The following is a 27771-nucleotide window of genomic DNA, read 5'->3' on the forward strand; positions in this document are numbered from 1 at the left end:
TCGTAGAAATGGGTTACATACTGGCTATTGGAGGAACCAATCCTCTGTTTGTGTAAATTGCTATATGCAGACAGGCTGGGGAGTCGGGATTGTCTTTCATGTATGCATTAGAACAGCACGGAAAGCAACACTGAGGAATCCATGGCAAGTTGCCGATGCCCTTGAGAAGTGTGTCCTCTGGATGATGGAAATAGTGGTGCTTTGATACTGCGTTTGACTCACTTATTACTGAAATCTGCCTAATACTTCAGAAGACAGACCCACGGCACTGCGGTGCAACTTAATAGTCAGGTGGTCTCAGAGGTATGCAGTCCAATTTTTAAATCGAGCCGGCAATATAAAGCAATCTGGGTTACACATCCTAAGATAATAAAAATGCAGAACCACAATTACCTGCCTATCCTGGGAAAGAACGAGCTCTGAATACATATAACGCAGAGATAAATGGGAACTGTTAGGGCAGACTCTGAGAATGAGCTACTAAAATGTGTAGCTTTAAAGAAGACCTGAAAGATCTCTCAGATTCACTTTCCAACTGCAGAAAAGAAATGTACAGATTCAGGAGTTTGTCAAACTATCTTACTGTCACCCAGCTACCAGTGCATGTATACTCAGAAATAAGCCCCATTTAATCCAGGTGAGTATGTATAGAGTTGCTGCCTACATCTCAAAAACTTTCCACAGTTCACTTCACCACCACAACAGCCCCCTACAGAGCCTACTGTTAGGAGCAGTTGCTCATTCAACTCAATTAGTTTACATTGTTAGCTGCCTCCGGTTCTCCACACCAATCTATTCAGGAAGCTTAACACCCACACATCTTACCTGAAATAAATCAAATATGGCACTGTTGTGCCCTTTCAATTTTGCAAAGCCTAATGCTAAACATAGCAATTTCCCTGTGGCAGGGATGACCTGTACTTCTTCCTGAATGGCAATGGCCATCCCCCCTGACCATTGGCTATGCTGAGTGGAGCTGGTGGGAGTTGGTCCAAAAGCATCTAGGGCAGGCACCCCCAAACTCAGTCCTCCAGCTATTTTTGGAACTACTGTTCCCATCATCCCTGACCACTGGTCCAGTTAGCTAGGGATGATGGGAGTTGTAGTCCCAAAACAGCTGGAGGGTGCCTGATCTAGGGGGACCACATTTGTCTGCATTGGGGATCATCTCCAGACTGGACAAGTTTGGCACATTCAAGGAGATAGCTGATCTACCTGTTACCCCCCCCCCAGCCCCCTGCTTCCAAATTATTTAATAGACTAACTGTTCCTTCATGGAGTCAGGCCTGCTTAGCTTCAGTCATAGAATTGTGCCCTGTGTCTTCAGATGCATACTTTCCCCAACGATTTTACCCACTGGTTCTGGCTTCTGTTTATCATCTGTATAAAATGTATGCTCATTTCTTTAATGGCAGCAGTAAGCCGTTGTGATCTTTGTTGGAGGTAACAGCAATGGTGGGCGGATGCACAAGAGCAGCAGCAAATGTGGTGAGGAAGCAGCAGCAGTGAACAAATCTAAACTTCTGGATTTGCTTCTAAAGCAAGTTTGGCATTTGGAATCAAATTAGAACTGGCCAGATGAGGGTGTTACACAAAGCCACATGAACAGTCCCAGCCTTTGCGTGTTCAGACCCAGAGACCTCCCCCCTAAGTAAAGACACATTTGGCTCAAATTTTAGTTTTGGTTTTTGGCAGAATTTAAGCCACAACTTTATTGATTACAGTGAGTGGTTGCATAGGCTCTGGTTCGACTAGCTCCCTGCACTCCTGCAGGCAGCGCTGACCCAGGGCACCAGCATAGGTCAGCCAAGGGTGAACACCTGGGTAGGCAAAAAGCCAGGAACAGACTATGTTAACCCCCCAGGTGCTCCCCTGGACTCAGGCATGGGCACAACCCACTCTCGGGGGTTGACCAAACCAGTTGAGTCCCTGGATTCCTTTAACGGAATACCCTTCACATAGGGATGGCGAGAGAGTTCTCCCATCCCTATCACCTGAACCAATGCCTATCCGCAACCTTACAAGTTGTGACGATTTGCTACGCGGCAGGCGAAACCCAAATGGCAACAGCCAATCAGCCAAGTGGGGAAATTTCCTGCCGTGCCCCTGCCCCAACAACACATGACACGCGACGGCATAGCAAGGTCAATTGCAAAAATTGCCCTAAAAGTAGGGAGAGGTGGGCGGGTGTTCCAATGCACGAGCCAAAAGAGGAAGCTCTGGGTCACATGCATGGGTATATATAGGTCCTTCGATCCGTTTGGACTGCGCCCCATTGGCCAGATTAAACCCAACATCGAGGGACCTACCAATCGGGTGTTGTGGCTATCCAATCTTACCCACCCACAACACAGGAGGTCGGTCTCCAGGTATCACCGCAACATGTGCCCTCTTTTAGGGAGGACACGATTTCTCAACATGGCATTACTGGTACTTGTACATGAGCCACGCCACCATGATGACGTGGTACCAAATAGGTTGGCTGTGATTTCTTGCAAGATGTTTAGCTTAATAGTTGGAAAACAGGTGGTGATCTCGTAGTTTTCATGGCTGCATGTGTGTTTTATGATGCTGAAGTTCCTTATTCAACAAAGAGTGTGCCAACAGTCACAATACAACACAAATTATGAATTATAATGTCCCATATTATACATCTACCCTTTGAGTTGCATCATCATTCTCTGGGGCAAAAAGAATTATTTTTATGCAAATCCGTGTTAATACACAATGACCTCAGTCTGCATTTATAAATTAGGGAACTCTGGCTGTGCATTGGTCCAAATAAACATTGGACCACCCCAAATGGCACATCCACACCAACAGAGGAATGTCTCTGTGACAAGCCATAGAATGGAGTCCAGCCTACTGCTTTTGCACAAGATGCTGTCAACTATAGCAAAAGAAACTTCTCAATTTCACACATGAAATTAAATGTTTATTCAGTTTGCTCCGGCGTATGTGGTCTGACTTGTTCATTTTCAAATTAGTCATCATAATGATCATCCATCTCCTCCTCAAATGGATGTTGGCCATCCTCTGAACTTAAGCCCTGGTTATCACAGTTGGGGAGTTTGCACACATTGCACACATATTCATAACTGTAGACACAAGTAATTATGCTTTAATACTTCTTCATGAAAATGGCCGTGTCTTATGATGGGGCATCTTGCCAATCCTGTTCAAATGGAAATTATGTTCCAAACTTGTTGAACTCATATTATATAGACCTCTCTGCTTCTTAACAATGGGAGATGGCAGCAGGAAGTCAACAATGTATAAGCCTACATTCTTTTCTAAACAGCAAATCATCTGCCCTTTTTAATTGTTGGCTTTAGGACCAAAAGGAGTTTTATTGAGTAAATATATGGTAGATCTTGTTTAAATATCCAAGCTGTGCAAAAATCTGAAACCAATTAATAACAGCAAGATGAAAGCAGGCTGAACACTGCAGCCGTTCTCAAAGGTGAATTTGCCAACTGTATATCAGAAACGAATTGTCTGTTCACTTTACCTACACAGGAACAAGGAAAAGAAATCTGGGCAGGGGGAAAGGAAGAATGCTATTGATTAACGTGTAACTGAAGCCGAGCTGCCCTTTCAGTGCTGTTGGCAGGTGTTACTACATTAGCTCTGGATTCATGTGTCTAAACACATCTGCTGACTCCTCCTCCATGCTCAGGGAACAAGTGCTTCTGGAACACTGATGACTGACACCAATTCATCTCAGTCATCTGAAAACTTTGCTACACTCTAGAGGGCAGGGTTCTGCCTTGTCTGATGGCACATCTGACCTAGAACTAGTATGCCATATCTAAAACACAAGGGAACCAGGCGTGAGTAACTGGGATTGTTTTGTCAAGGTAGTGTGCCCTTGTAAGGTACTCAAAGGAGCAATGTGGACAAGATCAGAGCTCTTCCAGAAATGAAGTTTTATTGAGAACATGCAAAAAAAGTGTGATCAAGTCATTCACTATGGAAGGCTGTCCCAGAAATGGGAGAGAGAGGACAGGTAGCAGGGGAATACTGTCAATGCAGATGTGCATTAAACTGCTTCAGCTTCTGAAGAGGGAATGTTGTGGCAAAAACGAAAAAGCTGGTGGAGGAATAAGAGTTAAGAGGAGAATGACTTTATACCTACCATTTGTTTTTTCTGCATGGGGCATGAATAGGAGAAGGATGGCTTTACAGTGGAAGAACAGGCACCTGGACAACATTAGTCAAAAGTTATGGTTTCTTAACAAAAACATGGTAGCTGGACTTACATTTTAGTGTACAGTGCTTCTTAGAAAGGTCATTTCCAGTCTCAGAATTCTCTGTAGCCAATATGTAGATTGGTACAGTAAGGCTTTGATTAGATTAAAACTGAAATGTTTGGCACTCATTCTATCAATATATCTCACACTAACTGAACAACAGATGGAGCTACCCACTTATTTTAAGGTGCTTGCAAAGGAGAAGGTTGAATTGATCTAGCTGAACTAGAAGCAGAAGGAAATGGGATGTAAAACCAGATGTTTCCTGATATGATGCTTTGAGGCTGGGCCTAAGCAGCTTAGAAACTATAAAAACTGTTGTCTGAAGCTCAGGAATGTGTCTTCTCCTCAAAATCCCGGCAAGAAGTCCCACCTCTGAAGGTACAAAGTGTTTTCAACTTTGCTTTAATCTTGTAAGTGTTTAAGCTCTTGCTGTGTGAGAAGGTGACTGTCAGTTTTCTTGCTAATTAATGAAGTGCCTCAAGCAACATTACCAGCCTACATGTTGGTTGTGTATTATGGTCTGGATGGTGGGCCAGCCGTACCTCCCACCTCCATATTGTGGGAATGTTAAGGATAGTAGGAAAGGATATATTAAATAAGTATTATACTTCCTTCACTCACACGAGTAAGCGATGTAGCAGAGCAGATTCCCCTCAATATAGCTGGAAGCTAGTTTAGAGATTCATTTGAATCTCTTAGTTAAGATTCTTTCCTGGTGTCCCCTTAAATCCCTCTTAAAAGAATAAAGACACAAGAGTTTTTCTGAGTAAAGTAACAAAAAGTTTACTCACATTTCAGTTCATGATATGATCCCTGAAAGACAGGCTTTACTTAGTGGTTACGCAACAAAGTGTGAATTCATCTCATAGGGAGACTGAACTCATGTGCTGCTGGCTGAGCACCAGCAGACAGCAAAATTACATTAAGACAATAAAATGGCTGCAGGAGAGCAGAATGGCAGCAAAAGATATAACAAGACAAAACTGCAAGTGAGAAAATGCTCTGCGTGACTCAGCTCTTTTAGGGAGCCAGCAAGAGCCACGCTCATCTCCCAGGTCACATGCAGGGGGAGGAAGCTCCAGACCAGTGGAACAGGACTTTACACTGATTGGATGTTCCCCTGCCTGTGCCCACTCTAGGGAAATAAGGAATGTTGCATTTGACTGCACCAATGGATTACATCCCACACATATTTGGGGAAATAAAGAAAAAAATGTCCAGTAGCACCTTGGAGACCAACTAAGTTTGTTCTGGGTATAAGCTTTCATGTGTATGCATACTTATACCCAGAACAAACTTAGTTGGTCTCTAAGGTGCTACTGGAAAATTTTTTATTTATTTTGACTGCATCAGACCAACACGGCTACCTACCTGAACATATTTGGGGAGTTGCTGATTGCTTGTGAGCTGTAGCCACCTTGCAACTCTTGAGTAATCTGTAACTTTAATCCTAGCAGTGTGGTCCTTTCTCTAGCTACGTAAGCAGACCCAAAATGCAGCATATCATGGTTCTGCATGGAAAAGGACTATCGGGAGAGGCCAATAGGGCGCCTCCTAGTTGTTGTTGGACTATAACTCCCACAGCACCCTTGATGCTGGCTGGGGGTGGTGGGGGTGTCAATTAGAGGCCAACAAAAACTGGAGTCCACCGCACTGGCTATCCCAGAGTAGAGAAGAAGAAGAAGAAGAAGGAGGAGGAGGAGGAGGAGGAGGAGGAGGAGAAGAAGAAGAAGAAGAAGAAGAAGAAGAAGAAGAAGAAGAAGTTGTTTATTTATACCCTGCCCATCTGGCTGGGTTTCCCCTGAAGGCCACACACTGAACAGGACTGTTGAACGCAATGTCTTGTGCACACCATCAGCCTGCACACACAGTGTTGTGCAAATGGCATTGGTGGCTAGAATTCTATGCAGATAGTAGATGCAATGCTAGATGTAGTCATGAGAAAAGACTCCATCCTACTATTGGCCAAATTGTCTCCCATTTCAGTGGGATTCGGCAATAGAACCAAGATCACTATTAGCAGGTAGCATAAAATGCTGGTGGGAGCAAAAAATAGAGTACATGCATTAGAATTTTTTTGTAGGGGGGGGGGGGACAATTACGTAGAGAAGAAATCCCTAAAGGGTAATGAACCAGAGAAGTAATGCAGGAGGAAGGTATTTTTGAAACAGATTGTCAAATCAATCTCTCATTATACGCTGCTGCTTTTTAAACAGCATGTTTATGTTTGCTTCTTTAACAACAAGCTTTTGCTTCAACAAGGGCACATATTTTACTGCTGTCCTCCACAATTAATATTTAAAATGTATATTACACACTTTTGTAACTAGAAAAAACTTGCTGCAGGGATATGTCCTAGTTGCTCCGTCGCCCAGCAAATTCAATATGAATAAAAGCATTTAGTATCCATTATTTTTTAGCACAACCACAATTTAGCCTGAGAATCTTCAATGCTGAGTTTTTCCCCACCAGGGAATGGGGCTTTAAAAAGCTTTGAACACCATTCATGGGGAGGTTTTCCTGCACAAACTCCATCAACTTGGCTGAGAGCAGTACAAGAGCACAAGCCTGAAGGAAACCTTTCTGATAGTTGTGCCCACGGCCCCCCCTCCAGGGTTTGAGAAACAAGGAGCACTTTGCCCATTTCAAAGCAAAACACCAGCTCAGAAATGTGACTGCCCCACTCTTGAGTGCATTGCATTTCAAGTTCAATCCCTTTCATTTCAAGAGTTCCCATTTTTTAAATGCATTCAGACTTTGGCAGCTTTAGAAAATGGATTCTTTTTAAAGGGGTTACAATTGGCACTGCATTTTATTCCTACATATCATTTTAGGATGTAGACTGTAGCACCGTGATAACTTAGCTTAAATTTATTTACCATATTAGAGGTCTCCCTACCATCTTACCAAACTAAACCTAAAACAGTATTGTTACATGCCACTCCCAGTCCCTGTTGTGTGGTAGCAAGATGGAGTTCCAGACATTTACCCATGGTCTGTTTCCTTTCAGAAAATGGGGCACAGTGGAGACTGTGGTCGCATGGGTAGGCAAACTAAGGCCCGAGGGCCAGATCCGGCCCAATCGCCTTCTAAATCCGGCCTGTGGACGGTCTGGGAATCAGTGTGTTTTTACATGAGTAGAATGTGCCCTTTTATTTAAAATGCATCTCTGGATTACAGTGGAACCTCAGGTTAAGTACTTAATTCGTTCTGGAGGTACTTAACCTGAAACTGTTCTTAATCTGAAGCACCACTTTAGCTAATGGGGCCTCCTGCTGCTGCCATGCCGCCGGAGCACGATTTCTGTTCTCATCCTGAAGCAAAGTTCTTAACCTGAAGCACTATTTCTGGGTTAGCGGAGTCTGTAACCTGAAGCGTATGTAACCTGAAGCATATGTAACCCGAGGTACCACTGTATTTGTGGGGCATAGGAATTCGTTCATTTTCCCCCTCCAAAATATAGTCCGGCCCCCCACAAGGTCTGAGGGACAGTGGACCGGCCCCCTGCTGAAAAAGTTTGCTGACCCCTATGTGGTGTCTTCATGATATACAACTCGAGCCTACGATGGAGGGGCTCACAGCATCAGCATTCCAAGAGGGCCCTGCTTCTCCCATAGGCACAGCTGCATCCTTGGTCCCACAAGTCACATCCCAGCTCACTAACCTAAGCACGGGCCTTTTCTAACACAGAAGCCCCCACCCATTGGCCCTTTCACACCTAGTCCTTTGATCCTGGTGCTAATGACCCATTACCCTAGACTAACATCTCAAAGGAAATTACCTGACTCTATTAGTTTCTAACACATGTAGATTCTAAAGGTGAGTTGTCTAATAAACAGTCTAGGAACTTTGGCTACCCATATTAGTTTTTTCACACATGCTAATTCCAGAGAATTAAAAGCATCTAACATGCATCTTAGAAGGGACACGGGTGGCGCTGTGGGTTAAACCACAGAGCCTAGGACTTGCCGATCAGAAGGTCGGCAGTTCGAATCCCTGCGACGGGGTGAGCTCCTGTTGCTTGGTCCCCGCTCCTCCCAACCTAGCAGTTTGAAAGCATGTCAAAGTGCAAGTAGATAAATAGATACCGCTCCGGCGGGAAGGTAAACAGCGTTTCCGTGCACTGCTCTGGTTTGCCAGAAGCAGTCATGCTGGCCACATGACCTGGAAGCTGTATGCCGGCTCCCTCAGCCAATAAAGCGAGATGAGTGCCGCAACCCCAGAGTCGGTCACAACTGGACCTAATGGTCAGGGGTCCCTTTACCTTTTTAACACACATCTTAAAACACACAGGTCTAGTAGCAAACAGTTTTAATACATTGCCCTCAATTAAATTCTAACACTAACTTGATCTGGAATTTAGGATGTCTTGCATCCATAGATTCACAATACTATACATGCATTATTAATCCAGTATCAATTACTGTGATATTAATGTTTTGTTGGATCCTGGAACAGAAGCGTCTATAAAGGAGGAGTCATTTATGGCGTGTGTAGCTTCATCAAAGCTGCAGAATTATATAAGGAAATAACAGCATTAACCACTTCACAAACTTATCAGTGAAAGGAGATTTGTTGTAAAAAGTTATAAAATGCAGTTGTTAAGTCCAATACATGGTATATCTTTCTCAGTAATAGTTCAATTGTCCAGTATAATGAATGAAATGTGGACTAATGCACTGCTTATGGTTTGCTTGTTCACTCCATCTGGATTTGTTTTGCTTTGTTATTTACTTTATGGTAAGCAGTGTTTAGAGGCAGTATCCGAAGGGATTTTGTACCATATTTGAAAAATGCAACTAGACTGCATGATTTTACAAGCCACTTGTGGCTGATTCATATAACCTATTCCAAGTGTCAGGAAGTTGCTTGCTGTATAATGGAGGGTATGGAATAAAGTGGTTATAGAAATGAATCTGGTCAGCCCATAGGGAGCTGAAAGATGAACCTTGGTAAACTCACTGAAATAGGAATGCCAATGGCATTTGGTGTTTTTTTAAAAAATATGAAAATATGACTTTTTACTAGGCTTCTAAAATGTTTTAGATTTTATTGTCCTATATCTATTGTATTCTTCCTGTTTTGACTTTATATTTCCAAAGTTTGACAAAAAGGTGACTTGGCCGTTTAAAAAATACATCTAAATATTTATCAGTTCACTGCTTCCATATGCCTTGTCCAGTCTAGAACCGTCTTTAAAATTACATTATGATAGAATAACCGACTCATGTAAGGTACCCTTATTCCATGTTGTGTGTGGGGAGGGGTCACACCCAGGCTCCCAAGACAGGAAAATGTGTGCACTGGCTGTTGCAGATGCATAACACCCTGCAAAATCAAAGCCCCTGTATGTATCCAGAAGTGTATCTATGGGCAATTTAAACAGAAGACTCCGTGTGTGAGCACACACATGCTTTATTGTAAACCCTTTTTCAAATCAGCAGCCCCCCTCATTCTGCCCACTGTACTTCATAAACAGGTTATTTGAACACCAACAATTATCACAAATGTCTTGCAATGTAGCCTTGGGAGAGAGGAAGCAGCGCTATGGCATTTGGCCTATGCTAGAGGTGGGGCATCTTTCTCTAGCCCAAGGCCCACATTCTTTTCTAGGCAACCTTCTGGGGGCCACAGCTGGTGGTGGGTGGGGCCAGAGGCAAAAGTGGGCAGGGCAATGAATGTAAAGTTTGTTTTTGTAAACACATCTCTTTGTTCCATCCAAGCATCCATCCTTGGGCCTGAGGTTCCTCACCCTTATACATGTATCTGGATTAGTTCAGCCAGAAATGGGTTCCTTTTTAAAAAAAAAAACCAAATTGCAGTAAAATATGGAAGCACTTTAAAGTGAATATGCAATGGTCTATTATTGGATGGAAAATACAGCCATGGGTTCTTCCATTTGTGTGTCAACTGAGACCCACAAACTGCCCTGTATATAGGCCATCAAGCGATCCTGACCTGAAGACAATACATAAAGCAGACTTGTAATGAGCTACTGCTTTGCTTTAGCGGTTTGCTGCTGAGTGCTTTTGAAATAAATTGGTTTTGAAACATGCTGCTGAGGCATATCGCTTGTTTCTGCATTCAGTCATGCCTCTGCAGAGGCCTGTACACTCCGGAACACCTGTTATGTTTCCCTAGCTTTCCCTTTGGGGCAACGCTTGTTGTTGTTTTGCTGCTAGACTTTGCCCATTAAAAATCGAAAGGTTCAGTGCTTTCGCCGGAAAAAGCAGGGAGGTGAATTTGTCTGCTCTGCCTTACCTCTAGCAAAATAAGAACAGCAAGAAGCAGGGAGCATATATCTTCTCATATCCTGAGTGTGTTGTGTGGGTCAGCACCTCAGCAGGAACACTGCTCAGGATTTGCAATACTGATCAGAACGTATCACATAAAAAGGTGCATAAAAAGCTACTTGGTCGCTCACCCTTGGTGGCAGGTATGACCTTTCAGTCTGAAAGCAGTTCTTAAAAAAAAAAAAAAAACCAGCAACAGCCTGCATCCTGCCAAGAGTTGAACTGCAAATGGAGATTTTCTGCCTTTCAACCCAACCTTCTCCACTGCCACCCTCCTTACCCAGACCAGTTCAGCCAATGACTGGGTTTTAACTGCCAAGATAATACTGGGATTGTCCACTGTACTCAGGCTACCAAAAGTGGCACCATCTTTTAGAATCATAGAACTGGAAGGGACCCAAAGCGTCATCTAGTGCAACCCCCTGCAATGGACAAGTCATTGACAGCAATGACTTCAGGAAACCTATACTAAATGAGCAATCTGGTTTGATTTGAGAGAAGTAGTCGAGAAAAAAGACCAAGTGATCCAGGATCCATCATGATTGGATTCAGAGGTCCTGCCTGCTCCTCAAGGTCCTTGACCTGAGGAATGTCTGGTTTATCCTCTGAGGGCTCCGTGTCTGGTATAATAATAATAATAATAATAATAATAATAATAATAATAATAATAATGTATTTATATCCCACCCTCCCCAGCCGAAGCAGGGCTCAGAGCAGCTAACAACAATAAAAGTAACACAGCATTCTAAAATCAATTCATTCTAAAATCAATTCAAAAGCAAATTAATGGCAACCACTGGGCTAGGGTTCTGTGAGGATTACCAAAGGAGGGGGTCAGGCTGTGCCTTGGCCAAAGGCCTGGTGGAACAGCTCTGTCTTGCAGGCCCTGCGGAAAGATATCAAGTCCCGCAGGGCCCTCGTCTCTTGTGACAGAGCGTTCCACCAGATCGGGGCCACAGCCGAAAAAGCCCTGGCTCTGGTTGAGGCCAGCCTAACCTCCCTGTGGCCCGGGACCTCCAAAATGTTTTTGTTTGAAGACCGTAAGGTCCTCTGTGGGTCATACCAGGAGAGGCGGTCCCATAGGTACGAGGGTCCTAGGCCGAATAGGGCTTTAAAGGTTAAAAGCAGCACCTTAAACCTGATCCTGTACTCCACCGGGAGCCAGTGCAGCTGGTATAGCACCAGGTATACCAGTCAAGGGTAGGCACAACACCTGGCAATATACCCATTTCGAGATAGTTTAATTCAACTTGTATCCTTCCGCTCCCTTCTCCCTTGAGGAAGGTCCAAAGCTCAGTGGCATGAAAAAGGTCCCAGATTTATACATCTCCAAGTAGGGATCGACGCAAAAACCTGAATAGATAATACTGAGCTAAATGAACAAATGGGTACACCTACCAACCTCATTTAATTTTTCAGCATTTGTCTATTTGCCAGCATAGTGACTCATAGGTTGGGACTATGAGCTAACGAGTGGATTATTGAAATATCATAATCCACTGTGAATACTGAATTCTCCAGGTTCAGTCCTAACCACCCAATAATGCAGAATTAAAATAATAAGACATTAAGCCCAAAGAAGAGGACATAATATAGGATGTTCAGTTTCAAATACCATTAAATACCATGCAATCAACTTAGCCGCAAAAGATTATACTTAAGAATTAAAAATACCATTGTTGAAACCTTTATATGAATCTTATTAGCAGAGCTTAGCAAGATTCATTGTCCAAGCATGGTTCCCGCTAATCATATTAAGGTCACATAACTCAAAAACAGGAATCTATATGTAAAGCCTTCAGGTGATGTCAGAAGACATTCTTTGTTCTGTAAGTTTTGAACTGTCCTCAGGACGTCTTGTAGCATAGCAAGTTATTCCAGCAGAAGAGAGCTTTTGATGACTTTTCTAGCACTTTTCTAGGACTTTTGCCTTTCCTCCAAACTCTGAGATACAATTCCCCCCTGAAAAACCATTATATTAACAGCTGAGACAGATTCTGTTTCAACCCAAAGAACATTCACAGAGAGAAGATATTTCATCCCATCAAGCAATTTGCAGCTATAATATTACAGAATGAAGCTCTCACGCATCTCAAATGATCATGGAAATGGGTGGCTGAGAGCGTGCCCCTCCACACACCAGCAATTTAGATGGCAAGCTGCTGATCATTGATAAAAGTGTTACAATTATTTTTAGGGATGGTGACAAAGTTAATTAAAAGCAAGCAAAGGAGTGAGATCTGTCAAAGCAGAAACTAATCTCTGGCCTTGCATGTGAAAGCTCGCAAGCAGCCTTCGATACCAATCTTTGGATAAACTTTTCACCCTGACCTTCTCATCACTGTTCTCCATCTCCAAGCTTAAACTCATGACTCTGTTTGGCTCACTGTCATTGTTTTGTGCATTGGAGCTGTCTGTGTGCTCTGTCTGTTATCTTTAGGTGATGATTTATCATCCTGTGCCCAGGCCTTGGCATCAAACAACAAACTTCCATAAGACTTTTTTTAAAAAAATGCAGAATCCCTTCATTCCTGTAAGCAATCAGCAGTATACATTGTCACAAGCAGAAAAGAGAGGAAATAACCAATCTTTTATTTCTGAAGTTGTCATGCATTTATTTAGCTTCTATCAAATGCACATCCTTTTCTTCCATTACCCATTCAGTGATTTAGTCTTATGCTGAATTAGAAATGTTTTAGAATAGTTTGAATATTTAAAATCTTCAGAAAATTACTAACGGAATACACTGTGTAGGAAGCAGGGGGGTTGAGAAAAGACAAGGATCTACTTGACTACTTTGTTTTAGGTTTATGGCTTGCTGCTCTAAAAATCACCAATTTTTTTTAGTGTTGCTGTGTTAGTATTTTCCATTATTTCCATACTCTTTCTGTCTTTGATTGCATTGTATATTTGTATGCACACTGAATACAAGTGGCACACCTACTTAAAACCAGCAGGATTTCTGCCCAGTTGTGTGGGTGTGTTTACCCGGCCACACTATTCCTCTCCCCTCATGTTTAGTAATAACCATAGCCTCTGGATTATCTGCTACTATTGACAGTGGCACCAACATTTTTCTGAGATACTGCATAGAACGCAGAAATGTCACAGTTTCTGCCCCAGGAGGATTACAAAAGAACAAAGTATTTGATAGGAATGATATTGATTCAGACTGTCAAAAATTTTGCTCATAGAGTAAAAAATAGTAGACAATGATCTAATCCTCAAGATTGGTTGGGTCTAAACTTTTCTTCTACAAAGGTCAAAGCCAGAAATAGCAAAGAAAGGATTGAGATATGCAACACATGGATTCTAAACCCAGAGGAAAATAAGCAGTCATATATTATCCGTTCTGCTATACAACTGTCATAAAACCAGAATATTGCACAGAACTATACGTTCCTCTTTAGCATGGTTAAATTAAAATATAGGTGTGGGGTTTTTTTATAAAAAAAAAACATGGATCCATAGCTGCAAAAATGATTCTCAATGTTACTAAATAACAGATATTTAGTGTCTAGGGAATATTATGGACCCAGAGAAAAAGCTACTGGGAAAACAAGAAAGCTTTTTCATACATAGTTGTAATAGGGTTGCCATATTTCAAAAAGTAAAAACCAGGATGCCCCGAAATTTCGCCTTTGAAATCCTGGTAATGTCTGGGAAAATCCGGATGTATGGCAGTTGTAAAATAGCCTCTGAGGTGTTTTTTTTTAATGCTCATTAGTCAAGGCACTGATCAAAATTTTATTCCATGAGACTGAAAAAGCATAATTTCAATTTTGGGAATAGGAAAGGAAAGCCTGGCTCTTGGATACATACAATATTAAGTCACAAAATGTGCTCTATGTCAAGTGCATTTATTGTGATCATGCTATTTATTCATTTATTTAAACAATTTATACACCACTTAACAACACTAGTCTCTAAGCATCTTACAAGGATGCAAATATATTATATATCACAAGTAAAGCTCAGCTAAAACTATATAATCAAACTTCAGTTAAAATGCCTGCTGGAAGTTGTTTTGATTCCAGCCCACTCACACAATCAACTTGATTAATTTGCTGTATTATATTTTTGGTTCTCCCTCAAATGGTTCCCACCAGATGGTTGAATCAATTATCACTCTATATGTTTATTCCTAGAGATGAGAGAAATAATGAACTTTTTTCAGGGAGAGCAACAGCTTTGCACGTACAAGGTCCCAGGTTCAAGCCTAGCATCTCCATGTAGGGTTGAGAATACCCCATGCGCAAAACCCTGTGGAACCATTGCCAGTCAGTGCAGACAATGATGAGCCAGATAGAAGTCTGTTGTACTCATGCAGGGGTCTAAATCACATGAGGATGGACTGTCTCTCCTCTGCTTACCTTCTCCAATGCACAGAGCAGGAGTGGGATCAGGGCCGGATTTAGGTTTGCTGAGGCCCTAAGCTACTGAAGGGAATGGGGCCCTTTATATGTCCAGCTGTCCTTTGTCACGAACAAATTGTCACTGTTTTTTGTGTTGAATATTTTAGGGAGCAGGCGGGGCCCATTACTTACATCATAGGAGCCTACACAAAACATTGTTGCTGTATGTAGGTTTTATTTTATTTGTTTTTTATCTTATATTTTGGAAAAGTACATCCAGGGTTTATTTTCCTTTAATTTTTGGGGGGTGCCCAAGAGAGTGGGGCCTTAAGCTATAGCTTGTTTAGCTTATACGTAAATCCAGCACTGGGTGGGATTAATCAGGGGTGAGACCAGTGGGTACAATTCTAATCACATGTGGCTTGAACACTTACTTGTAGTTTCATTTAACTGCCACTTTAATGAGATTTTTGGACTAGAATCTAGAACTCCCTCCCTTTAAGAATGATATTTTACTGGTTCCACTTATTTGGTATTGACAGGGGCTCTACTGAGTACTTATGTGGTATACCCAACTTTCCACACAGCCCACTTGGCGAAATATGAGAGTCATTACAACAGATGCATCAATATCCAAAGCCACAATACTCCAGGATGACAGCAATATTAATTAGCAGGAATCCAAATATTCTGGGAGGTTAATTTCTCCCTGCACCACACATTATCGGAATTGTACTCCAAAATACTTAAAGGATTTCTCTCTCATGTCCAAGAAAAGTCCAGGGCACTCGTCCATTTCAAAGCTTTTTCTTCTTCCAAGGACATAAAATATCAGTTACAAACAATGAATATTTAAGTTTAGGGTTTTCATAGCTGATAGCAGCATAACTGAGAAGATTTAGAGACAAAAAGATGTGTATTTCAGATGTTGGGTGTGAAAATTGAGAACTAAATTCTGATTCCATGTTGCTTAAAGATCAGAGTTAATGAACTGAAAAGGAGTTAAACATTAGTTTTTCAGTTCTAAAGTAGTTAAAAGCAATTTTAACTAAGTTATTCTCACAAAGAAAAAAAAAACTTTTTTATTTAGTTATGTCCTGTGTTTCCTGCAGTGAGCTCAAGGTAGCACATATGGTTATTTTCCCACCTTTTATCTTCACAACAACCCTGTGAGGTAGGATAGGCTGAGAGGAGGTGACCAGCCCAAGGCTCTATCACTGAGATTTATGGCCAAGTGGGGTTTTGAGTCCAAGACCACTCTCAGTCCCCTCACAAGGTATGGTGAAAAGCCCACATCCACTAAAATTCTAAAAAAAAATCCAAAATGTCCTGAGAATGAGGCTGAAAAATGGAAGCCTTAGGGGTAGAACTCAGGACCAGCTGCCTTAAGAGTTGTTTGGCAACTCTTGGGAAAGGTCTCCCTTGGAAGGTGGTGGACTCTCCTTCCTTGGAGGTTTCTCAGCAGAGATCGGACGGTCACATGCAGTGGATGCAAAACATCTGAGAAACAGGAGGACAGATTTCAACAGAGCTCTAATTCTGAAGCACATCAATGGAGGAATAGCCTTCTGGTACACTCAAATTTGTCTGGTTGGGATTCGATAAGCAGAATATCCCCATCCCACTCCCCTTTGTTTATATTAGCCAGATGTAATGCAAACTCTGAAAATGAAAAACACTCAGATGAAATACACTTAATAAATGTGCCGCCATCTTCTTGTTTTGCTCTGCAGAAATCCCATCCGTGTAGCTTGTCTTCACAAATGTTCAGAGTGCAAGAAGCAAAACACATCATACTTTCCACGTAACTTGCTCAGGCTTTCCCTTTTAAGTGTTGATGGCATTCAGGAGTTAATACCACCCTATTTCAGAGTCTAGGGAAGAAATCATAAGAACAGGAGAGCCTAATGGACCAGGCCAAAGACCCATCCAGTCTGGCACTTTGTTTCCTCGGTGGTCACCCAGGATGCCTTCCTCGGTATCAACCATCTTGGGCCTTACAATCAGCAGGAGAGGTCCTGTTGATGGTGCCACTGCCAGGGCTGCAATTTGGCAGCGTCCCATGACAGGGCCTTCTTAGTGGCAGTGCCCCATTTATGGAATGCCCTCCTTAGTGAAGTGCACCAGTCTCCTGTAGCACCCTGCTTGTGGTTAACGCTTAGCTGGAATGAAATATTCAACGCAGCAATAGAGAAATTAAAATAATAATTTATTTGTCAGACAAATAAATGAGAGGCACAGTGGTATATGGTTACCAAGCTCTGGCCTGCCTTCCTGCCCTTATGGCCAGCACTTATATTCCCTCAGCTCAGCCCCCTTGCTCCTCCTTTGGCTGCCTCTGTCCAATCAGCCTGGTTAAAATTCCTATTGGCTGTTTGCTAGAACCAATCATAAAAGATACACCCATTTCCTATTACCTTTTATGGGAGACAAAGAGCTATATTTCCTTCTATTTATAATTGGCAAATAAATAGCCATTAACCTCTACAAGGCACCTTAATTACCAAATAACCTTTTGCCCTAGACTAGGCGCCTTAACTAACATTTCATCTTTTGCCCTATTGCCCTATTCACTCCAAAACAGATGGTGGCTAATTTTATCTTTGGAGGTCATTAAGCAGAGGCTTGACAACCATATGTCAGGAGTGCTCCGATGGCGTCTCTCTGTCTGGCAGGGGTCCGGACTCAATGGCCCTCGTGGTCTTATTCCAACTCTTCTATGATTCTATAATTTCTTACTTTCTAAATCCTTTGCATAATTACATTTAAGCCAATATTTCATACATATATAGTTTTTTAGAAGAAAGGGAACTTAGTAAAAGCTAAGTTCTAAGTTTTCTAAATTCTCTGAAGCTTCAAAGATTCAAAGCAGTTTCAGAGAGAGAGAGAGAGAGGCCTCTTCCCTTGGCCAGCTGCTGTTTGTATTAGCTCTTGCCCTTTTAACCTTAGGAAGATGTGGCTCAAGTTTAATGGGAGGCACTATTTGTTTTTGCAACCTTGATTGTCTTCTATCATTTGTATGGTCAGTGTGACCTTTTGTTCCCAGCCTGTTTTATGACCGCAATAAACCAAAGGGGCCTCTGACAAAGACCTTGCCTGCTGGTGTCCTGTCTCGAAAGAAACATTTGCTCATTTTTGGAATACAGGAATCTGATCAAAATATAAGCCTTGATTAAAAATGCAGGCTATGATCAGATGCCTCATTCCCCCCTTTCAAGCTCAAGGACCTTCCCAAGTGTCCTTGATAGCTTGACCTTCATCATATTCCTGAGGTAAAGCTCTGTATAGGGCCATGATATGAGGTAAAGTTTCATTTGAAATCATCTTGCTAATTGTACTTCTAAAACATGAAATGATACATGGCACCATACACAAAACCATTACTACTACCGTCAAGAAAAACAAGCAAGACAATAGTATCCCTTTGAGTCCTGCGACATTTGGTAACCAGTTGGTGAGCCATCCCATATCCCATCCTTCCCATGTTTGTACTGGGACATGTGCTATATTCTCCATCTTTGTGGCCAACACACGGATTGCCTCACCATTATCAGAAATGTTAAAGCAACAGGCATTCCCTGTCAAGTTCAAGACTCCACATAGGCCTCCCTGCCTGGCAAGTACATAATCCATTCCCATTTTCAGCTGCAAAATGGCGGCTCTACTTTCATCCAACTGTTGTGCAATAAGTCTCAAACTCTGGGCCGTTGCATTGGTTACAAGTTCCACTACTGCTTGCAATCGAATTATTCTGTTTAGATTATAAATAGGATCTCGAGCCCCTTGTATGAGCTCATCAGGATTCCAGGAGGCAGGTTCATAATAGGCTATAATGCGCTCTGGTGGCCAATCATCAGTATCGCTCCAACTTTGGGTACTTCCTCCTGCTATATGAGAAATATCAGCGTTTCTTCGTGTACGCTTGGCTGAACTAGTGGGCATAATCCACATTGGTGGTAATACCCATCCCAGGAAACAAGTCCCACTCCATTTGGAAGGGAGTTTCTTGTATGCCCATTCTCCACATATCCACCACAACCATCGGGTCTGAGGTTTTTGGTACGTGGAGTGCATAAGGCGAAATATCAAAAGGGGCATAGAGCTCACAGTGCAGTATGTTAGATTGCCTTTTTCTGTCATAGTTATGTTCCACACCATTTTCCATGCATGAATAAAAGGAGGTGCACAGGGCAAGGTATTCCGAGTTCGATAGGTAGTACCGTTTGCCCAGGTTTGACTATTCTTAATATAATCCCAAGTATAGTGGCAATGAGAAGAGCCTATCATGGTAGAATCAGCTGCCTCTGATGATTTATGTACACAGAATTCCCCTTGTACAGGTATAACTCGTATTGGTTTAGTTGAGTTCCATCCGGGGAAATTCTGTACTTCTGTTTGGTGTGGCATTTCGCTTACCATACCAATGGCATTTAATGGTATTGGTAATAAGGGCATACCTCCCTCTGAATCATCTGGCCCAAGAGAGCAAACAAGGCAATTGGTCCTATTTGTAACATTGGCTACCATCTCAGCTAAGCCTACCCACATATTGTGGTCATGGCGGAATCCATATTTAGCAAATTTGCTCAAATTCAAGGACCCTTCCCCTTCCCAAGGGATCAGGATTAATAATAAAATCATGTTGATGTCTAGTATATGCATTCCTTCCACAAAAGATTACCTTATTGTGATAACAAAAAAATATTAGTCCCAATATAATTCCCCCAGTGACAGAAATGGGGAACCACCAAGACCAAAACATATGTCCCAAGGATCCCCAATGAGTAATATCTCTGATAATTGTTCCACAGGGGGGGGGGGCAGTCAATCAATTGTATAAGAGAATCTTCCCGTTTACAATCGCTGGTTCAGACGCTCCTCAAGCTTCAGGCGTGCGCAGGTCAGCCAGCTTCCAGGTTGTGGCTGCAGCAGGCCGGTCGTCTAATGTTGCCCGTGACCTAGCCCGTTCCCCGTAGGGCTAGATACAGGGGTTTTTGGAGAGAGTCAGTTTTAAAGGATTAGAGGGGTCACCTTTGCACGTCCAACTGCCTTCGGACTTCTTCAAACGGGAGTGATGAATCCAGGGGGTCACCTCAGCTACCTTCACCGCTGTTGGAGTAGAGAGCAAGATGGTGTAAGGTCCACGCCACTTAGGTGCAAGTGGATCGCGTTTCCACTCTTTCACCCATACGCTATCGCCAGCCTGGAACTGATGAATCGGCTCGGCAATGCTGCACGGCGTGCGCTCGAGGGCCCACCTGTTAAGAGAAACAAAAACACGGGAGAGAGATTGCACTTGTCCCTGTGTCACATAGTCTCCTATTTGTTTGAGGTCAGCTGGAATATCCTGAACAAAGGAGGGCGGCCTCCCATACAGGAGCTCAAAAGGTGACAACTTAAGTCTTTTTGTGGGTGCGCACCGAACACGAAACAGTGTTATGGGTAACACATCTACCCATCCCAATCCTGTTTCCTGGGTTAATTTTGCCAATTGGGTTTTCAGAGTCCGATTCATTCTTTCAGTTTTCCCTGAACTCTGAGGCCTATATGCTGCATGCAGTCTCCACTTCACTTGTAGGACTCGACATACTTCTTGTACTACTTGATCAATGAACGCTGGCCCATTATCACTTCCAATGCATCTAGGTAATCCAAACCTTGGGATCAATTCAGTGAGGAGTCTCTTAGTTACCTCTCGTGCCTTTTCAGTTCTGGTGGGAAAAGCTTCAACCCATCCGGTAAGAGTATCTACAAACACAAGGAGATACTTGAATCCCTTAGAAGGGACCAGCTCTGTGAAGTCCACAATTAGGCTTTCCATGGGGACGTATCCCACATGTTGGATTCCAGGAGGTTGTACCGGTCCCTGCCTGGGATTGTTTTTAGCACAAAGAACACATTTCTGGGAAATGCAAGTTGCTAATTGTGATAGGTTAATAATATACAACTTCCGACTGAGACTCTCTCTGGTTGCAGTACCGCCAAGGTGAGTAGATTCATGATAATTTCTTACAATTGTACCTGCTAGGTGATGAGGTACATAAATCCTATTGTCTGGCAGGATCATCCAACCGTCCTTCACAATCGCCCCTTCCTGTTCAGCCCACTTCCTCTCTTCTGGGGTATAGTGAGGTTTAACTTCTTCTGGAACTACCTCTGGTATGAGGGCTGCTATAAATCCTCCCACAGGCTTTTGGGCTGCCTCTCGGGCTGCTTTGTCAGCAGCATGATTTCCTCTGGTTATTGGATCCCTTCCACGTCCATGACCTTTGCAGTGCATTACAGCAATCTGTTCTGGAGCCCATACTGCTTCCAACAGGATTTCTACTTCAGGTCCATATTTCAAGGCCTTCCCGTGGGCTCCGATTAGACCTCTTTCTTTCCATAGAGCTCCATGTGCATGCAGGGTTAAGAAGGCGTATTTAGAATCAGTATAGATGTTTGCCTTACATCCGGCTGCCAATTGCAGAGCTCTAGTTAAACCTATAAGTTCAGCTTTTTGTGCTGAGGTGCCAGCAGGCAAAGCTTCAGCTTCCACAACTTCCTCATTGGTGACCACAGCATATCCTGCTCGTCTGGCACCCTCATGCAGGTAACTGCTACCATCAGTATAATATACAACATCTGGATTTTTCAATGGTTCATCTTTCAGATCGGGTCTACTGGAATAAACTTCATCCATTATTTGGAGACAATCATGTGATTCTTCATCATCTACCTCTGGTAGGGGCAGCAAAGTTGCTGGATTGAGCATATTCACTACTCGTAGATGAATCCTGGGATTTTCACACAATAGGCCTTGGTATCTAGCCATCCTTGGGTTTGTTAGCCAATAACTACCCTTATATTCCATAAGTGTCAGAACAGCATGAGGTACATTCACATACATCGTCTGGCCAAAGGTAAATTTATCAGCTTCTTTGACAAGGCTTGCAGTGGCCGCTACTGCCCTTAGGCATGGAGGCCATCCTTTTGCTACTGAGTCCAATTGTTTTGACAAATAAGCTACTGGACGGTTCCAACTTCCTAATCTCTGGGTCAGGACTGCCGCTGCAATCCCATTCTGTTCATGTACATACAGCTGAAAGGGTTTTTCCGAATTAGGCAGTCCAAGGGCTGGGGCCTCCATAAGTCGTTGTTTGATAGCTAAAAAGGCTTGTTGCTGCTCAGGTCCCCATACGAATGGGTCCTTTTCTGCACCTCGAGTGCTTTCATGTAAGGGCTTGGCCAGACTGCTGAAATCAGGTATCCATAGTCTACAAAACCCTGCTGTTCCCAGGAATCCTCTGAGTTGTTTCCTTGTGGTAGGTTCCTTAATAAGGCAAATAGCTTCTTTCCTCTCTGGTCTCAATGCTCGTTGTTGGTGTGAGATGTCAAAGCCCAAATATTTGACCTTTTCTAAACATAACTGTGCCTTTTTCTGGGAAACTCGGTAGCCAGCTTCCCAGAGCAAGTGGAGCAGTTCCTCTGTCCCTTCTTTACAGGTATCAAAATCCTTTGCCGCTAGTATAAGGTCATCTACATATTGCAGAACCACCTTTTCTCCAGGTATTGAGGGGTAACTTGTTAAATCTTTCGCCAAGGCAGTACCAAATAAAGTTGGGGAATTTTTGAATCCCTGGGGCAATCTTGTCCAGGTTAGCTGGCCTTTTGTTCCTGTCAAAGGGTCTTCCCACTGGAAGGCAAATATAGGTTGGCTCTGTGGTGCCAGCCGGCAACAGAAGAATGCATCTTTCAAATCCAATACAGTAAAAAATGTTGCTTCTGGTGGGATCAAACTCAGCAGGGTATATGGGTTTGGTACATTTGGGTGCAAGGTCTCGATAGCCTGGTTTACGAGCCTCAAGTCCTGTACTGGCCTGTATTCATCTGTCCCAGGTTTCCGAACAGGCAAAAGGGGTGTGTTCCATTCTGATTGGCAGGGCTTAAGCAGACCATATTTTAATAGGCGGTCCAAATGTTTCTGGATGCCCTCTGCTTCTCGCCGGGGTAAAGGATATTGTTTTACAGATACAGGGGTAGCCATAGGTTTTAGGGTTACTACAATTGGAGCTATATTCTTAGCCATTCCTGGTGGGCTATTTTCGGCCCATACTCCTGGTGGCACCTGTAGGGTTTGGAGGAGCTTGTTTAATTCTGTATCCAATGTGGGTTGGACTTGCAGGGCTGACATTAGGCGCCATGATTGTTCCTTAGGTACTGAGAGGGTAATTATTCCTGCTGCCTTTGATGGCAGTTTCATTTCTGGACCTTGAGGAGTGAAGGTGATTTGGGCCTGCAATTTGGACAGCATATCTCTACCTAAGAGAGGTATTGGACACTCAGGTATATACAAAAACTGATGGGTTAAACGATGTCCCCCAATCTGGCATTCCAAAGGTTGGAGGAAAGACCTCTTAGCTGACTGACCAGTGGCACTTTTAATGACTACACTTTTGGATGCCTTTTTCTGCAATAGTTCTGGGAGTACTGAGTATTCAGCCCCAGTATCAATCATAAAGTCTATTAAATGGCTCCCTAATTGAATCGTGACCGTGGGCTCCTGGAAGCCTAACTTTATGGAGTCCGGTCGTTCCTAGTCTTGGGTAAAAGTCCCCTCTGCCAGTCCAATAAAATTGTCTCTACTCTGTCCTTGTCCAGGTCTCTGATATCTTCCATTTCGGATCATTCCCCGTCCCCGTCCCTGGTTTCTTGGGCCGGAGCCTGGGCCTGGGCCTGGGCGTACTTCTTCCAACCTCAGGGGTTCAGGACACTCCCGCTTCCAATGACCCTCCTTCTTGCAATTCGCACATTGATTCCTTCCCAGTGGTGGATTCCTTCCCCGCCCTCTCCCTCCATTTAAGGGGCGGTAGTCTTGCTTCACTGCTGTGGCTAGCATCACCATCTTTTCCTTCTGCCACTTCTTCTTCTCTTGTTTCTCAGCCTCATCCCTATTCCGATAAACTCGGCGTGCAATGGCCATAATTTGGCTCATCAGCATCCCTTCCCATCCTTCTGATTTCTGAATTTTCTTACGAATATCAGAAGCACACTGGGCCACAAATGTAGCAGTAATCATTCTGCTGTTTTCAGGGGCTTCAGGGTCAAAAGGAGTCCATATACGATAGGCTTCCTGCAGCCTCTCTAAAAAGTCTCCCGGACTCTCATTTGGTTTCTGTTCTACTTCTGAGACTTTAGACATATTAGTGGGCTTCTGGCATGCCCTGCGGATACCTTGCACAAGCGTCTGGCGGTAGGTGGTAAGCCTGGCCAGGTGAATTGCATTGTTTGGATCCCAATTAGGATCTTCCAAAGGAAAGTTATCCTGGAGATGACGGTCAATATTAAAAATATTTCCCACTCTGGCCTGCTCACGCAAATATATCTGTGCCTTTTCAATTATGTCTCTTCTTTCCTCAGTGGTGAACAGAGTATTCAGGAGTTGGCGGCAATCTGTCCAAGTAGGACTATGAGTATTTACTATTGAAGTCACCAAGTCCATCATAGCCTGAGGTTTTTCTGCGAAAGATGGGGTGTGTGTTTTCCAATTCATCAGATCCGTAGTTGTGAATGGAATATACTGGAGGGTCGAAGTTCGAGGTGGCCGTGGTCCGGGTTGCCCGTTAACCAGCACAGGCTCCTCAAGTGCATCAAATACTCTTCTAAGAGGGGCTACTACGTGACCTTTCTCTTCGCTTTGCTCTAGGGGCCTCAAATCATAGGGGATGGTATCTGTCCCAAGGCGTTCTTTTAGCAGCTTTATACGCCTGGCTGTATTGCTTGCTGACCGATCAAGGTCTTCCTGTAACTTCTGTAATAGTTCTCTAGGATTTGGATGTACAGGGGTTTGGGGTGGGCAATTAGTTGGTCCACTAAAGGAGACTGTAGATGGAGTTCTACTGGGACTCACAGGTGGAATAACCACTTCTGCTTGGGCTTTATTATAGGACTCCAAGGCCTCCTGAAGATATTTATCATAATCTATCAAGGAATCAAGTTCTGTGACTCCACCCCCATTATTCGTTCCACTTTCTTGCCTTGGGGTTACAACTGGTGGAGTATTTGGATTAGGCTCCCTTCGATGTGGAGCATAGGGTGGAGGTGGAAGCACCTCTTCCTCTGGTCCCTCAAAAATGGGTTTGAGTTTATTTGGCAAGATTCCTTTCCTAGCTTCGGCTTTGACAGCCAATAATTTGCATCGTTGGACTTTGCATTCCCTTATCCATGGAGGATTTTTATTTAATGTGCTCAGCCAAGAATCTATATATGAAAATTGTTCTGGGCACCCTCCCGTTTCTTTGGCGATATTAGTCCAAAGTTTGCTTACTAAATTTATATCAAAGGTTCCCTGAGATGGCCATTCAGTATTTTGTTTCGGCCACTCTAATTCACATAACGTTCTCAAGCGCTCTGGCGTCATTTTGACTCCATATGCCCCTGAGAAGGCTTTCTTAAAATTATTTAACATACATTCAAGAGGTGTATTTTCCCCCTTTGAACCTCCAACTCCCATTGTATGGCCCTGTGAAGTATCCACTCAGTCACTCACACACTCGCTTCGTGGGGTTCCTTGCCCAGTGAAGTCGCCTTACTGGGAACCGAAGTACTACCCACTCCACACTCAGGTTGTACTTTCTCACACATACAATGCGCTGGATACTTCACCACACTCTACCTCCCAACCTTTCCCTTTTCCCTACACCAGATCACCATCTGATGTACCCAGCCATGTAGCGTACTCAGTTTCCCCTTACTGAGACGCAGAAGTTTGATCAAGACTTCTCTTCCTCCCAATTAATTGGAGGGCCAAAACCCCTTTGTGCACTTACCCTTAGCGGATCCCTCTTTATTTCTCTGGTTCCCCCCGGTCCGTCGCCGTCGGTGAGCAGGGTATCAGACAGACGAGACTTCTGCGTTCCCCTGGAAAAAATGTTCCAGTGCGCGCTGGGTAAGCAGTTAGTGGTCCTCCCTCTTGTACCCTGCCCAGTAAGGCGAAGGGGCTGCGTTCCAGCAGACCACTTATCCGAGTCACGGCACCATAAAATGTAGCACCCTGCTTGTGGTTAACGCTTAGCTGGAATGAAATATTCAACGCAGCAATAGAGAAATTAAAATAATAATTTATTTGTCAGACAAATAAATGAGAGGCACAGTGGTATATGGTTACCAAGCTCTGGCCTGCCTTCCTGCCCTTATGGCCAGCACTTATATTCCCTCAGCTCAGCCCCCTTGCTCCTCCTTTGGCTGCCTCTGTCCAATCAGCCTGGTTAAAATTCCTATTGGCTGTTTGCTAGAACCAATCATAAAAGATACACCCATTTCCTATTACCTTTTATGGGAGACAAAGAGCTATATTTCCTTCTATTTATAATTGGCAAATAAATAGCCATTAACCTCTACAAGGCACCTTAATTACCAAATAACCTTTTGCCCTAGACTAGGCGCCTTAACTAACATTTCATCTTTTGCCCTATTGCCCTATTCACTCCAAAACAGATGGTGGCTAATTTTATCTTTGGAGGTCATTAAGCAGAGGCTTGACAACCATATGTCAGGAGTGCTCCGATGGCGTCTCTCTGTCTGGCAGGGGTCCGGACTCAATGGCCCTCGTGGTCTTATTCCAACTCTTCTATGATTCTATAATTTCTTACTTTCTAAATCCTTTGCATAATTACATTTAAGCCAATATTTCATACATATATAGTTTTTTAGAAGAAAGGGAACTTAGTAAAAGCTAAGTTCTAAGTTTTCTAAATTCTCTGAAGCTTCAAAGATTCAAAGCAGTTTCAGAGAGAGAGAGAGAGAGGCCTCTTCCCTTGGCCAGCTGCTGTTTGTATTAGCTCTTGCCCTTTTAACCTTAGGAAGATGTGGCTCAAGTTTAATGGGAGGCACTATTTGTTTTTGCAACCTTGATTGTCTTCTATCATTTGTATGGTCAGTGTGACCTTTTGTTCCCAGCCTGTTTTATGACCGCAATAAACCAAAGGGGCCTCTGACAAAGACCTTGCCTGCTGGTGTCCTGTCTCGAAAGAAACATTTGCTCATTTTTGGAATACAGGAATCTGATCAAAATATAAGCCTTGATTAAAAATGCAGGCTATGATCAGATGCCTCACTCCTTCACTACTAACTTTTAGGGAAGACATGCTACATTATTTGTTAACCTGCCCCCTATACAGGGATCCAAGAGACTGATTTCTGAAACCTTTGCTCATACATGGAAACAGGTATACTACGGCAGAAATGGTTCAGTTTCTCTTGAGTGACACTAATAGCTACCATATATGACACATAAAGTAGTGCAAAGAAGATTAGAGAGACAGATAACATTGCTGCAAATTGTACAGGAGATTTGGAAATTTAACCCAAAGTTGAACTAGGTCTGAGCTAGCTGGCAGAAGCGCTTTTTCAGGGGGGACTCAGGGGGATGCATACCCCTAAACATTTTGTCAATTGAAGTTTGGCCTCAATGAGGGGCAGTATTTCAATATGATTAGGAAAATGAGAGTACCCCCTAAACATTTTTTTAAAAGAAAAAAAGGCACTGGCTGACAGTATTACCAATTTCTCTTTCTTCGTATTATTGCTATATGTTTTATATTGTTTGCAGACTGGCAAATTGTAATCCTTAGTTACAGAGTAGGAGTTTTAAACAACCTAAAAACAGTTTAAAACTCCTACTCTGTAACTAAGAATTACAAACTGTTTTTGGAAGTTTTAATTGTATTATTATCAATATGTTTGTTGCCCTGGGCTCCTTTGGAGGAGGATGCAGAATTTAAATCTAATAAATAAGAAGGAAGACGGTATATGACACAGGCAAAGAAATCATGTCAACTAATAAATCCCAAGTATGTGTGGAAACTGCGGAGCAAGGAGAGTTTATCC

The 27771-nt window shown here is 43.1% G+C and overlaps 1 protein-coding gene across 1 annotated transcript; it reads right to left on the reverse strand.

The window, feature by feature from the left end:
- Positions 1 to 2983: 2983 nt before the first annotated feature.
- LOC128411581 (uncharacterized) lies at positions 2984 to 25168 on the reverse strand (the record flags this gene model as incomplete). Its single annotated transcript, XM_053384018.1, has 3 exons — positions 2984 to 3098; positions 20991 to 23473; positions 23945 to 25168. Coding segments are annotated over 3 exons (3822 nt in total), but the record flags the coding sequence as incomplete, so codon positions are not given.
- Positions 25169 to 27771: the final 2603 nt, after the last annotated feature.

Source organism: Podarcis raffonei, chromosome 3 (genome assembly GCF_027172205.1).
Source record: "Podarcis raffonei isolate rPodRaf1 chromosome 3, rPodRaf1.pri, whole genome shotgun sequence".
Taxonomy (NCBI): domain Eukaryota; kingdom Metazoa; phylum Chordata; class Lepidosauria; order Squamata; family Lacertidae; genus Podarcis; species Podarcis raffonei.